This window comes from Podarcis muralis, chromosome 16, assembly GCF_964188315.1.
Source record: "Podarcis muralis chromosome 16, rPodMur119.hap1.1, whole genome shotgun sequence".
Taxonomy (NCBI): domain Eukaryota; kingdom Metazoa; phylum Chordata; class Lepidosauria; order Squamata; family Lacertidae; genus Podarcis; species Podarcis muralis.
In genome coordinates this window covers 8,012,312-8,026,905 of record NC_135670.1, presented here as the reverse complement: position 1 = coordinate 8,026,905, position 14,594 = coordinate 8,012,312, and the positions used below count along the sequence as shown (strand labels likewise).

Below are 14,594 nucleotides of genomic sequence, written 5' to 3'. Positions count from 1 at the left end.
AGATGAGCGCACAACCCTAGAGTCTGGCAAGACTGGCCCGTACGGGCAGGGGTACCTTTACCTTTACTATATATATAGCCTTTGTCTTTAATGGTGCTTCCTGTCTTTATTTGATTTATTGTATTTGATTTAATGTACTTCTGAGCCGCTCAGATCTCAAAGCAGCTTACAAGCAATACATAGCAGGAACATAACAAAATGTAACAGAACATCTTTGGTGGCATCAGGGAAAGCTTTTTGGGGGGAGGAGAGAGAGGAAATCTCTGTTTCCAAGACTCAGCTCCCATCTGGAATATGAGACCTGGAATACTGGGGGTTTTTAAGCAGAGGTTGGATTTAGTTGAGATTCCTGAATCGCAGGGGGTTGGACTAGATGACCCTCGGGGTCCCTTCCGACTCGACGATTCTATGTTTGGTAATTATCCACTCTCACAGCAACCCTGCGAGGGAGGTCATTAACAGGCTGACTGAGCATGAGGGAGAGTGACTTCCTTGTGGCAGCAAAACATCACTGCTTAGAAGAATAGAGCGAAGTGGCGATCCTCAGGCTCTAGGGTCAAATGTGGCCCTCCAAGGCTTTTTAGATGGCCCTCAGAACTCTCCCTAGGTAGCAACACTCGCTGGCCCTGCTTTGCATCCTTCTTGGGTGTTTCTGGCTGGCTGGAATGTCTCCCTGACCTCTGATCATGCCTCTTGCTTCCTGGGATACAGAAGGAAGGGTGAGTGTGTTGGAAAAACTAGCTTACTGTAGAACAGTAAACTCTATACGTATCTGTTGTTCTGCCAGTTTTGTCAGTGGCCTCACCCACCTCTAGCATGCAGCCTCCCAAAGATTGCTCAGAAGGGAATGCGATTCTCGGACTGGAAATAAAAGGTCCAGTAGGGACACGGGGGGCGCTGTGGGTTAAACCACACAGCCTAGGACTTGCCGATCAGAAGGTTGGCAGTTCGAATCCCCGCGACGGTGTGAGCTCCCGTTGCTCTGTCCCTGCTCCTGCCAACCTAGCAGTTCGAAAGCACGTCAAAGTGCAAGTAGATAAATAGGTACCACTCCAGCGGGAAGGTAAACGGCGTTTCCATGTGCTGTTCTAGTTCACCAGAAGCAGCTTAGTCATGCTGGCCACATGACCTGGAAGCTGTACGCCGGCTCCCTCGGCCAATAAAGTGAGATGAGCGCCACAACCCCAGAGTCGGTCACGACTGGACCTAATGGTCAGGGGTCCCTTTACCTTTACCTTTACCCTTAGAGTAGAGATCTAGAATTGTTTCAGCAAGGCAGGATCCTCCCAGGCTAGCTAGCAACGACATGGATCCGTCCTTAAAGATCCTGTCCCTTAAACGAGATGTGATGAAGGAAAGACAACGAGCCTCTTGCAATCTTTCTTTTCTTATTTCTTTATTTCATGGATTTATACAAATAATAATAATAATATGGCAAGCAACACAAGAGGTCAAAACGTTTGGCCATCCGCCCAGCCCAGACTTTGGAAACCGAGGATAATTCTTGCCAGATGAGGTGGAAAGGAATGGGACGGATCCAGACCGAACTTGGACACTCGGTGGATGGCTTCGTGATGACCACAGTGGACCAGATTCGGCTGCAGGGAAGGGTTTCTTCAAAGCATTTCACGGCGGTTCCCATTTGGCGAGTGTTTAGGTCTCAGACCTGTTTGACTTGTCCAGTGGAGACATCAACCCTGACCCCAGAACGCCCTTTGCTACCCAACCTCTTCTCTCTCCAACCCAAGAATCACACACTCCTAGCCTCTTGCTCTAACCGCTAGCCACTGCTTCCTTTTCCAGGGAAGGAAATTGAAAGCCATTAGCCCTGAGCTTTGCACCCTCTCCCTTAGTCACCCAGTAAATTTTGCAGAAGGGCCACAGTAAGTATTGGGAAGAGGGAACTGGATCTTCCAAGAATTCACCCCCCCCCCCGGTGGCTTATCAGGAGGTGAAGGGAAGACCACTCAAATCTTTCAAATGCATTGAGTTGAAGGACTGCATTCAACACAGCTAGACCTGATGTTGGAGGCCAGGGGGCGGAGCCACGTTGGAACTCTGGCAGATCAGGGGGTGGAGCCAGTGCAGGAACTGGTGGGTTATGGGCGGAGCCTATATAAATCCGGTCTCTCCAAGCTGGTTCAATCACAACCCATGTTGCCACAGTTGTAGTTGGTTGGGCCAAGATTTGCATTTCTCCAGTGGTCGTAAATTCGGGCTGAGTGCTTGCCTAGGTCCAGTCTCCATAGCTTCTCACCTTCTTCCGCCCACCTGATTTGGCACAACCAGATCCAATCCATTGAATTCAAACTCCATAGCCTCTTTGCTTTGTGAATTTAGAAGACTAAAATAACACCCAAGGAGGAGACCAGGAGCTTGAAAACACAGCTAATGGAAGAAGAAGCATCATCAATGCTATGGAAGCGGGCGAACCAAGATGAACTGGCCAAGCGGGGAACGAATTCCACCACCGAGATCAAAACTTTGGCTTGAATGTATAGGTTTATTTTTAAAAATAATAATAACATTTCCAAGGTCTGGAGCAAATAGTATTCTGGATTCCGGATCTAGAGAGAGGAGGGAAACAGGGGGCTCTGGGCATTCTGGATCCAGTGGTGAGAGAACTGAAACATAACAAATCTAGAGGCAAGGGCTACTAATTTATTTTAAAAGTAAATCTCCATAGAGTTCTGGATCAGATCTGGAAGATCTCAAACAAACAGGCATGCAGAAGAAGAGGAGGAGGAGGAGGAGGAGGAGGAGGAGGAGGAGTTTGGATTTGATATCCTGCTTTATCACTACCCGAAGGAGTCTCAAAGCAGCTAACATTCTCCTTTCCCTTCCTCCCCCACAGTACAGGGGAGTATGGGGGGGGGGGGTCGGCCTGAATTATCAAAACCAGAAAATAGGAAATTTGAGAAAGCATCCAGAACAGTGAGCTAAAATGACCTCTTAAGGGTCCAGAGCTCCTCCGTTTGAAGGTTCTCAAGTTGAGCGGTCAGGAACCGAGAACGTCAGTGTACCTGGAAAGCTTACAACAATACCATTCTAGAGTGGACTAGAGTGGTTAGGGTGGGAACCTGGGCTGGGAACTGAAAGTTTCCTGACTTAAAGGCGATCAAGCTCTAGACTTTGATATCCCAGAACCGAGCAAGGGGAGGGGATGGAGACCACCCCAAAATATTAACACTGCATTGACAACACATTGACATCATGGTGGACAGTCTCTCGTTCTTCCTGTGTAAACGGTCCGAGGCCTTGTGGTTCTGATCCTGCCAGGCGTGCGTTACTTCTTACTCTTTGTGACTCGGCACCCCTTTGCTGCGTCTCCCATGACGCTCCAGTACTCGCCGAATTGCAGTTTGGCCTCGTCGCCATCGCCGTGGCATTCAATCTTATCGTCCAACGTGCCAACGCTCTGTTTGGAGAAGAGAAAGAAGCTGTCAAAACCCAGCAGGGAAACCAGAAATTGGATTCATAGTTTGCGGTTTCTTTTTCCAGACTTGGGGGGTTGGACTAGGGGGGCCCAGAGAGAAAAGTGGGTGGGGCAGCAAAGGTCAATAATTGCACCTCCGTGCAGGGGGGCAGTTTCTGTGCCCGTACTCACACACCCCCCCCCCCGTATCCTGGCAAGCTAAGAGGCATGGTCAGAATTCAAGGACATATTCCAGCCAGGCAAAAACACTCAGGGAGGATGCCAAGCAGGGGCAAGAAGAGGGCACGGCCTGGAGAGATGCCTGGAGGGCTGAACCTGAGGTTTTCTAGCCCTGCATTAGAAATCTACCAAGTTCCGTTGCTTGTTTTGTTTTTACGTAAAGGTAAAGGGCCTAAATTCTGAACAAAATGCTTGGTTAACTTGGAGGTAGGCTGTATGAATTGTGTATTGATTTGTAATGATTTGTTGGGTCTCTGGACCATAATAAAGATTGATTGATTGATTGATTGATTGATTGATTGATTGATAAAGGTAAAGGGACCCCTGACCATTAGGTCCAGTCGTGGCTGACTCTGGGGTTGCGGCGCTCATCTCGCTTTATTGGCTGAGGGAGCCGGCGTACAGCTTCCGGGTCATGTGGCCAGCAGGACTAAGCTGCTTCTAGCGAACCAGAGCAGCGCACGGAAACGCCGTTTACCTTCCCGCTGGAGCAGTACCTATTTATCTACTTGCACTTTTGACATGCTTTCAAACTGCTAGGTGGGCAGGAGCAGGGACCGAGCAATGGGAGCTCACTCCATCGCGGGGATTCGAACCGCCAACCTTCTGATCAGCAAGTCCTAGGCTTTGTGATTTAACCCACAGTGCTACCCACATCCCTTTTTTAGGCAAGTGATAAATACACCTTTTTTGGGGGGGGGTCCTTTCTCCTTTCCGCTACTCCTTGGAAAAACTGCACCTCTCCCTTTCCCTGCTCCATTCAATGGATGTTTCTGTTCCATTCATTTGTGTCAGGGATGGGGAATCTGCAGCAAGTCTTCCATACATTGTTGGAATGGGGCAACCCAGCCAGATGGGTATTATTATTATTAGACTCCAACTCCCATCAGCCCCAACCAGCAAGGCCAACAGCAAGGTACTGTGGGAACTGAAGTCCAATAACATGGAAGAGCACAGATTCCTCCTTCCCGACTTGTATGGAACAAGAGAAACAAGGCTGCAATCAAAGCAACGTTGGAGGAATGTGGACACATTGACCTACCATTACTTCCACAGCTGAGTGTCTCACAGCAAGGATCTAGGCCTCTGCTCCCCCCACCCCAAACTGAGGCCCTGCAGGCATTGTTGAACGCTCATCACCCCTGACAATTGGCCATGCTGTCCAGGTCTGATGGAAGCTGGCGTCCAAGAACATTGTTGGACTACAACTCCCATCATCCCTGGCCATTGTAGCTGAAGGGGCTGATGGAAGTTGTAGTCTCCCTATGACACGTGTCAGGCCCCAGGTTGAGGGAAGCTGATCTAGGCTGAAGAGAGGAATTGCATCCCTTTGGTTTGGAATTGTTCCCCGACATAACGCAGAAACACACACACCCCCGAACTCTGCCACCCCCCGGCGGACGCCTGTCTTAGATTCTAGGTCGCCCCCTTTACCTCTGCTAAATGTGGCAACCTCTGTCCCACCAGGTCCCTCAGCTCATTGGGAGTGATGCACTCTTTACGGCCCTTGACGGCGTAGCAGTGGAAGTTGTTGATGACGATTTCGATGGCCCTCTCCACATCGGTGAGCTCTTGAGAGTTCTGGGGAAGGAGAACGACAAGGGGTGGAGTTATTGCGAGACGCAAAGCATCAGCACAAGTCTGTGATCTCAGAAGAAGGCAGTCAGACCGGCCCGACTCCCTCCTACGCAATTACACCCTCCCCGAAACTCCATTAAGACTCCCAAGATTGCATACCATCTCTGGTGAGCAATCTGGAGATGATTATCCATTCCATTCGCACCAAACAGCCCAGCTCCATTACAGAGGAAACCACTACACCCATCCTCTTCTGTGCTAGACCAGATAAGATGTGTCCCGTGTCCACAAACATATCAGTCCAGAACGAATCATATCCTTGTTTACCGTTTCCTGTGTTGAAACTCATTCATTTCCTGACTCACATTCTGCCTGCATTAGAATGAATGAAAACTGAAGTCAAATCCATCCCAAATCTTCTGAAACTTCAGGAGATATCCAGAGTCTTTCTTCAACCGCTGGACATATTCCAAATCATTTTAAGACCTGGTTGTTGTTGTTGTTTTTTTACCACAGCTGCACCATACATTTAAAGCACCATGATCCCAATTTATACAGTCATTGCTTCCCCCAAAAGGAATCCTGGGAGTTATAGTTTGTTAAGGGTGCTGCTGAGAGTTTAGGAGAACCCCCTAGTCCCCCCTCAGAGCAACAATTCCAGGAGTGGCTTAACAACCAATCCCTCTTCCCAAGGAACTCTGGGAATCGTAGTTCTGTGCGGGATTCTCCTAACAACTGTCATCCTATTTCACAAATTACAGCTCCCAGAATTCATTGGGAGGAGGGACATGGCTGTTTAAAGCAGAAGAAGTCAAAGGGGCATGGAGAGTCAGTGCTGAGGACTGAGATTCCCAAAGGGTACTTCCTCCAAAGTTGCACTCCAACTCCCATAAGCCCCAGCCAGCAAGGCTAATGGCAATGGATGATGGGAATTGCAGTCCAATGACATTTGGAGGGGTATCAGCACTCTGATATTGATATTGTGGGTGTCAGATGCGCGTCAGGTGGGCATTCTATAGCCTCAAAGGATGGATGAGAAATCTGATTCTGTTCACATTTAAAGGCAAATTGATCAAACTGATGCATTACGAAACAAAATACAAGCATGAAAGACAGCCGTCCTCCTAATTTCGCACTGTTCTGAATTTTGCAATGCATTTCTCTGGCCAAGTAAAGGTGTACAAAAACACAGGTATTGGTAAAAAACCGTGTGCAGAAAAGTCTCATATTGGAGACTTTGCAGAAATGTGTCGGTCGCAGCGAAATTGCATTCAAAAGCAATTGTATAGTAAGAGAAATTCGCACTGAGGTGCTGACGAATTTTTGTGAGGACTTTAAAAAATGGGGGGGGGGGGGAACCCCGCAAGCCAAGCTGATCTGGAAATGCGGAGAGCTGAATTTCAGACTGGAAAAATGAGGAACAGAGAGAAACAGAAGCAGAAATGATTTGCCCAAACTGGCAGCCACGATTATTTGATGCACAACAAATCTCCAAAGCCAACTGATCTATCTGATCATGTGAGCTGCAAACAGGATTAACAATGGAGTAGGAAAGACCCAGGGCCTCTTTTTGCACCATGGTGTCTAGGGACATATCCTGACCCTCAGTTTTCAGCCATAAGAGCACCATACCACCAGGCCTGCCAAGATCCAGCCTGAGAGAGAGTTTGTGGCTTCTCACCTTAACATTCCCACCCCTTGCCTTTCCTAATTATTACACAGGAAGTTGCCTTCTACTGAGTCAGGCCCCTGGCCCATGTAGCTCAGTGTTGTTTACACGGACTGGCAGCTGCTGCTCTCTAGGATTGCAGGCAGGGGCCTCTCCCAGCCCTACCTGGAGTTGCCGGGAATCAAACCTGCAACCTTCGGCATTCAAAGCAGACTCCCTACCCTTGAGCTATTGCCCTCCCCTGCTTTCAGATATACTTTTAACTGGGGGTGCCAGGGACTGAACCCCAGACCTTTGGCATGGAAAGCAGATGTGCTGCTATTTTGCCCTATAAATAAAGTAAGGCCCTAGTCCTCATTGTTTGGAAGAAGGCCCTGATTAAGGCAGGAGTGCAGGGAGCTGTTCTGTATTGAGTCAGACCTCATGGAACGTCTAGATCAGTGTTCTCCAAACTGTTTTTGGACTACAACTCCCATCGTCCCTAGCTAGTGGGACCAGTGGTCAGGGATGATGGGGATTGTAGTCCAAGTTGGAGACCTAAGTTTGGGAAACACGGATCTTCTCAGATATTCCCTGCGCTGACCACCAGTGGTTTCAGGCAAGGAGCATTCCCAGTTCAATAGGTCTTACTCTTGAGTAAGTGTGCCCAGGACAACAGCCCATAAATAACAAAAGGTTCTTGCTTCCTGCAACTGCCACCCTTACTTGGGGACTGAGTCCCACCAAAGTCATTGGAAGCGACTTCCGAGTAGACCTGTATAGGACTGTGCTGTGCCAGTATCTTTTTTAATGAAATGAAATGAGATCCCATTTTGAATCCTGAAAATCCATATGAAATCTTCCTTCTACACTGTGCTGAATATATATTTTAAATATATATATATTAAAAATCATCAGGGAAAACCTGTTTGAATGCCGAGAGAAGCCAGAGCTTTTGGGCGTTTCCCTGGATGAACGTCTTTCCTCCGACCGCAAAGCCAGTTGATCCAGAATATATATTTAAAATCAGCTGAGGGATCTGGTCTCCATGACAGAAGCCTGCTGACATGTCATTCTGGACCCAATGTGCTATTTGTATTCAGGGCGATCTGTACCTCCTTGGTTGTTTTTCTAATCTGCGTCTTCTGCTGCAGTTTCACCTTCATGCACACGCACATACAGAGTTTACACCAACCTTCCCCAATCTGGTGACCTCCAGATGTTTGAGGACTGCAATTCCCATCAGCCCCAGCCAAATGGGACAACGGCCAGGGCTGATGGGAGTTGTAGTCCACAAACATTTGGAGGGCCACAAGCCTGCCTGCCTGCCCCTTTCCTAGACAAATGTCCCAGCCAATCAGGGATCACATGTCAAATGCACTTACAGAGGTGTAGAGCAGGGATGAAGAGCCCCTATGTTGTTGGACTACAACTCCCATCAGCCCCAGATCATCACTGGTCAATGACCAGGGATAATGGGAGTTGCAGTCCAACAACATCTGGAGGGATTCCCCTTCCCTGCATTAGAAGGAAGGCAAATGACGATTTAGTTCAGGGACAGGGAACCTGTGATTCTCCAGATGTTGTTGGGTCCCAACTCTCATCACACCCAGCCAACATGGCCAACAGGCAGGGGTGATAGGAACTGTAGCCCAGTAATATTTGGAGAGCCACGGGTCTTCCCACCCCTGCTGTATACACATGTCCCAACCAATCAGGGACCACATATTAAACGCACTTGCAGAGGTATAGAGCAGAATGGGGAGCCTGTTGACCTCCGGTTGTTTGTTGGACTACAACCTCCATCAGTCCCAGCCAGGATGGCCCAGTGGTCAGAGATAATGATGGGAGTTGTAGTCCAGCAACACCCGGAGGGCACCAGCTTGGGAGAAAGCTGGATTACGCATTCCCTGTGCAAATTTTGCCATCTGATTTCCCCTTTCACAAACCATGGCCCATGCTCAGTTGGCAGAGCACGAGACTCTTTATGTCAGGGTCGTGGATACGAGCCCCACGTTGGGCAAAAGACTCCTGCATTTCCGGGGGTTGGACTAGATGACCCCAGGGTCCCTTCCAACTCTATGTAGCTATGAAATTTTCCACCTTCTCTCCTCATTTCCAGACAACAGCATCCTAGGCGATGACAATGAACTCTGACTCAGCACTAGACTTGGCAACCATCTCCGCTTCTAATAAAAATATTGCCAAGATATTCTCCCCCACCCCCCAAAATCCTCACCCCACCTACCAATCCCCTCTCATTAGGACATTTTTCCTTAAAACATTTCAACGTGTCCCATGAGGAGAACTTTGCCAAGGTGGTAGACAAGTCTATTCTAGGCCCCAGAAGTCTATTCTAGGCCCCAGAAAGGCAGTGTCTCACACAACTAGAAAGAACTGGTTTGGCCGAGGAGATCCCGAAATTTCCTTAGAGGGAGTTGGTTGCGCAAGAGGATCTCTCCCTCTCTTCTGGGGAAGGACTGGGTCTCGGTGGCAGAGTATTCCTAACCACACCAACCCTTTCTCCAGAATCATGAGGACTTTAGCTATGGGGCAAGATCATAGCTGTCAACTTACAGATTTGAAAATAAGGGATCAGCACCCAAAATAAGGGATTTCCCAGGCACAGGTATGTTCAACTTCTGAGCCCCTCTGAGCCAAAGGAAGAAAGCCCAGCCAGCAGCCAAATGAAGCCTCATCAATAAGGGACAGCAGCGGGACATGGCGCTGGGATAAGGGACTGTCCCGCCAAATAAGGGACACTTGACAGCTATGGGCAAGATATGTAGCCAAGTTACAAAGTACACACTCTGTATGCAGGAGAGCTGCTGCCAGTCAGTGCAGGCCACATTGAAGTAGATGGAGCAATGGTCTGACACAGCATATGATAGCTTCCTATGATCCCTGGAACATTAATGCAGGAAACTGACCCCTGTATTTTAGCCAACCCAATCCAGCTCCCTATGACATGGGGTTCTCTGCTTCTCCCAGAAGCTTTGCTGAGTTTAAGATCCACAGATGATCCGAGAGGGCATCCTTTCCACACACCAAAAAACCCCTACGCGCATCCCCCCTTCCAACACAGAATGAATCCACAATTTCTCCTCTCCCTTCCCCAGAAAACCAAAAGACAGTCCCATTTCCCCATTCCAATTGACCTTTCTCTTCTTGCAGCACCCAAAGCCCATCGTTGATTCGGTTCGGTTCGTTCGGTTCGGCAAAAATCCCCTTCTCCGGAGCACGTTGTGGCAAGTCGGTTCCTTGAGATCCGCTGGGTAGATCCCGCAAAGAGGCTCTTAGAAATCCAACAAAGGGCTGTTTTTCCTACGTGCGGCCAACAGAAGGGGAGAACGGAGACTTTTAGCTTTCCATCAGATCCTGCCTCTTCTATTTCCTCACTCCCCCACCCTAGTCTGAGCGTGTTTGGGAAGGCAAATTGTTGAGCGCTGCCTGAACATGTCCGGAGCGACGAGGCGCGCCGCTGAGCGAGAAAAGGATTGGAGTTCACGGGGAAGGGGTGGGAGTCCGGAGGAAGGGGAAAGCCCATTACCACTACTATCCCAAACAGCAAACACCCGTTGCACCCCTTCTGTTTTGAGATGGGAGCCCCGGAGGAGTCCCAAAGGAGAGAAGTCCTTCTTACCTGCTCAAAGGGATCAGTTGTGCTGGATAGAACTGCCTCTCCTGCCACGGTTTTATATCTCAAGAAGGCGTGTGTTGGAGACACCTTCGGGAGATACCAGGAGGCGGTGGTGGCGCAAGGCATCTCGCTGCGCCGCCTGGCATCCTGCCAGCGTGGAACTTCAGCGCCACCCATTTCCTAATTTTTTAGTCACGGTGCGGCGGGTGAGCAATTGGTATGACAGGAGGCCAGTTTATGTGACTCTTCTCTTCCCTCCCCGCCCCCTCCAGTTTATCAAACTCGCCCGCTTCCCTCATCTCGTGCTGCATCCCAGTGATCGCCAAACATTAAGGATCTAAGAATGTACATCCGTGGCTCCCAATTTTTTTGATGCCACGCCTTATGGATTCCATAAACTCATCTCCAGCGCCCCCCTCTAAAAGCAGGGGCCGTGGGTGGTGCTGTGGTCTAAACCACTGAGCCTCATGGGCTTGCCGATCGGAAGGTCGGCGGTTCGAATCCCTGCGACGGAGTGAGCTCCCGTTGCTCTGTCCCGGCTCCTGCCAACCTAGCAGTTCAAAAGCACACCAGTGCGAGTAGATAAATAGGTACCACTGCGGCAGGAAGATAAACAGTGTTTCCATGCGCTCTGGTTTCCGTCATGGTATCCCGTTGCGCCAGAAGCGGTTTATTCCTGCTGGCCACATGACCCAGAAAGCTGTCTGTGGACAAACGCCGGCTCCCTTGGCCTGAAAGTGAGATGAACGCCGCAACCCCATAATCGCCTTTGACTGGACTTAACCGTCCAGGGGTCACTTACCTTTACTTTTAAAAGCATTGTTCAGAATAGTGGTTTGCGCAACCCCCTGATTCATTGCACATTTATTCGAAATCCAATTAAAATTGATTAGTTTGTTGTAGAATATTTGAAAAAGAAATATCATGGTTGTCTTAAAACTTAGGCAGGATTTGAAGTATAGCAGCAGATGACAAGTGGTAGCTTAATAATTTATAGTTTTTACTCAACTTAAACTACCTCATCAGGTTATTGCGAGGTCAAAACAGTGAGGCGGAGGACTGCCTTATTTTTCCGTGTATAAGGCGATGTTTTTTGCTTAAATTTGTTAGGCAAAAAATGGGGGTCATCTTGTACACAGATAGTGAATGCAAGAGAGGAAGGTGATCAGTGGCGGCAATTGGGCAGGCAGGTGAGAGATTGGCAGTGGGCAACCTCCCCCCAAAAGCTTTAAAAAACCCTCAACAGATCAATAATTATTTATTTCTTTATTTTGGGTTTAAAAAGATAGGGATCAACTTATACACGGAGGGATCTTATACATGGAAAAATATGGTATGTAAGCCACCCGTGAGTAGGAAAGGTGGGATATAAATGTTAGTGTAAAATTGCCATGGCAAAAAAAAAAGCAGCGAATAAATTTAATAAACAATTATAACAATGCAAACGAAGCAACCACCATGAAATATAATACAAATAATCATAAAAGCGACCAGCCAAATAGGGACAGAGGCAAAATCCGATTCAGTTTGCATTCAAAGGCCAACTGGTCTCGCTTGCACTTCCTGAAGTAAAACACGAAGCGAAACTCAAATCTGAACTGCCCTGAATTTTGCAACGCAGTTCTTCAACCAAGTTGTGGGTATGAAAATGTATACGCTGGGTAAAGTTTGCATGTTGGAAAATGCATACTTTTATTAAAAGAACGTATGAAAATTCCTTATGTTAGGGGGTGGCTTGCAAGAAACTTGGCTTTGCAAATTAGGCAAAATTTGCATTAAAATGCTGGTGAATTTTCGTGGTAATTTTTTAAAAAGAATTTTAAAAAGAACTGGAAAATGAGAATCAGGCCCCATATGCCCTGTGCATCTAAAGCAGTAGACTAACATATTAAGCAGTCATGGCTTCCCCTAAAGTATCCTGGAAGATGTTATTTGTTAAGGGTGCTGAGAGTTGATAGGAGGCCCCCTCCATTCTTTCACAGAGCTATAATTTCCAGAGTTGTCTCTTTTACCAGCAACCCGAGAGAGAGACTGAAATTGATAGATTATTCCATCTGTATTGGCTCATCAATTTATATAGCTGCATAGGCCTGTGGACATAGAAAGGTCTTCAAGGAGTTTCTGACAGTCTATTATTATTATTATTATTATTATTATTATTATTATTATTATTATTATTATTTCAGTGCTTTTTGTGGAGGGACACAGGGGTACGCATACCCCTAAACATTTTGTGAATCTAAAATTTTAAACATTTTTAGTTTCTTCGCTAGCATGGTGAATCGTCAGTTCCGTCACTACCCCCGATGGCGTCCTCATTTCCTGTCATGGTGTTTCCTGAGTCTCAGGTGGAAGCAAGCGTTTAATGTGTGAAGCAGTGTAGAACGTGGATGTGTGGTGTTTTGCTGATGAAAGTTTGGCCTCATTGAGGGGCAGTATTTCAATATAAGTAGGAAAATCACTGTGAGCTGTCAAGCTGTGTAATATGAGGCAATGCAAGTTCTTTGTACTTTTGTCCATTGACTGTATTTATTTTCCCCGATTTGAACTACAAAATGGTGGTTTTCTCGGGTCAAAATGAGAGTACCCCTAAACATTTTTTTTAAAAAAAGAAAAAAAGCACTTATTAAATTAATTGCTTTATTTTGCCCAAGGTAACTCAAAGGGACGCGGGTGGCGCTGTGGGTTAAACCACAGAGCCTAGGACTTGCTGATCAAAAGGTCAGCGGTTTGAATCCCCATGACGGGGTGAGCTCCCATTGCTCGGTCCCTGCTCCTGCCAACCTAACGGTCAGAGGTCCCTTTACCTCTACCTTTTAACTCAAAGTGACTTACAAACAGACAGGCAGACAATAAACCCCACATAGATAGGAGGAGGCAGAGGAAGAAGGGCCTTGGAAGATGATCTCAGGGTCCAGGTGTCATGTGGAGAGAAGCAGTGCTTGAGGTATTGCGGTCCTGAGCTGTCTAAGGCTTTATATGTCAAAACCAGCACTTTCAATTGGGCCCAGAAACGAATCGGCAGCTGGTGCAGTCAGGCCAGGATTGGTGTGATATTCTCAAACCATATTGTCCCAGTGAGCAAAAATGAGGATGCTACAGGGAACCAGGCAGAGGGCCTTCTTGGTAGTGGCGCCCACCCTGTGGAATGCCCTCCCATCAGATGTCAAAGAGATAAACAACTACCTGACATTTAGAAGACATCTGAAGGCAGCCCTGTTCAGGGAAGTTTTTAATGTGTGACATTTTAATGAATTTTTAATCTTTGTTGGAAGCCGCCCAGAGTGGCTGGAGAAACCCAGCCAGATGGGCGGGGTACAAATAAATTATTATTATTATTATTATTATTATTATTATTATTATTATTATTATTATTATTATTATGGTACCTCGGGTTAAGAACTTAATTCGTTCTGGAAGTCCGTTCTTAACCTGAAACTGTTCTTAACCTGAAGCATCACTTTAGCTAATGGGGCCTCCCGCTGTTGCCGCACTGCCGGAGCACGATTTCTGTTCTCATCCTGAAGCAAAGTTCTTGGCCTGAAGCACTATTTCTGGGTTAGCAGAGTCTGTAACCTGAAGCGTATGTAACCCGAGGTACCACTGTGTTATTATTGCTGCATCTTTGCTGGAAGTGTGTTCCACAATATAGGACCAGGAACACTAGGTGCCCAGCTTCTAGCAGAGGCCAGTCAGTCTGCTGTAACACACGGGACAACAAGCAACACTCATCTGGATTATCTCAGAGACTGAGCCTCAGGTGGTCCTTAAAATATGCCTGAGAAGCTCGTACACCAGCCATGAAAGGGAACAATTCCTCCCCAACAGCGCCATCATAGAGATATCCAAATTGCATCAAAATGTTTCAGCACCAAGTGCTTGTCTTCAACCAGCCAATCCCTTCCCAGGATGCTCCATTCAAGTCTCCCTCCCTCTGCCTGCCAGTCAGCGTTTCATGTCGACTCCTCACGGGGCTGTTTTGGGTGTACCCCATCCCTTAAGGGTCCCCCCCCTCAAAACCTAACCCAAAGATCCCTTCCTCATGTGCATTGTTGATTCTGGAACCACTGCAT

At 47.6% G+C, this 14,594-nt stretch overlaps 1 protein-coding gene across 1 annotated transcript; it reads right to left on the bottom strand.

Annotated features, from left to right (window-relative positions):
• Positions 1-1,371: 1,371 nt before the first annotated feature.
• Positions 1,372-10,380, bottom strand: LOC114586845 (protein S100-A14-like). Its single transcript, XM_028710676.2, has 3 exons — positions 10,040-10,380; positions 5,090-5,236; positions 1,372-3,418 (listed from the first exon to the last, which is right to left on the bottom strand). The coding sequence occupies exons 1-3, from the start codon at positions 10,067-10,069 to the stop codon at positions 3,287-3,289; spliced, it is 309 nt and encodes a 102-aa protein (XP_028566509.1). The 5' UTR covers positions 10,070-10,380; the 3' UTR covers positions 1,372-3,286.
• Positions 10,381-14,594: the final 4,214 nt, after the last annotated feature.

Coding starts and splice junctions, on each gene's coding strand:
- LOC114586845 (XM_028710676.2), bottom strand. CDS start 10,069: ATGGGCTTTGGGTGCTGCAAGAAGAGAAAG. Junction 5,237..10,039: donor GGTGCTGCAAGAAGAGAAAG/GTCAATTGGAAT, acceptor CTCCTTCCCCAG/AACTCTCAAGAGCTCACCGA. Junction 3,419..5,089: donor GGTTGCCACATTTAGCAGAG/GTAAAGGGGGCG, acceptor TTCTCCAAACAG/AGCGTTGGCACGTTGGACGA.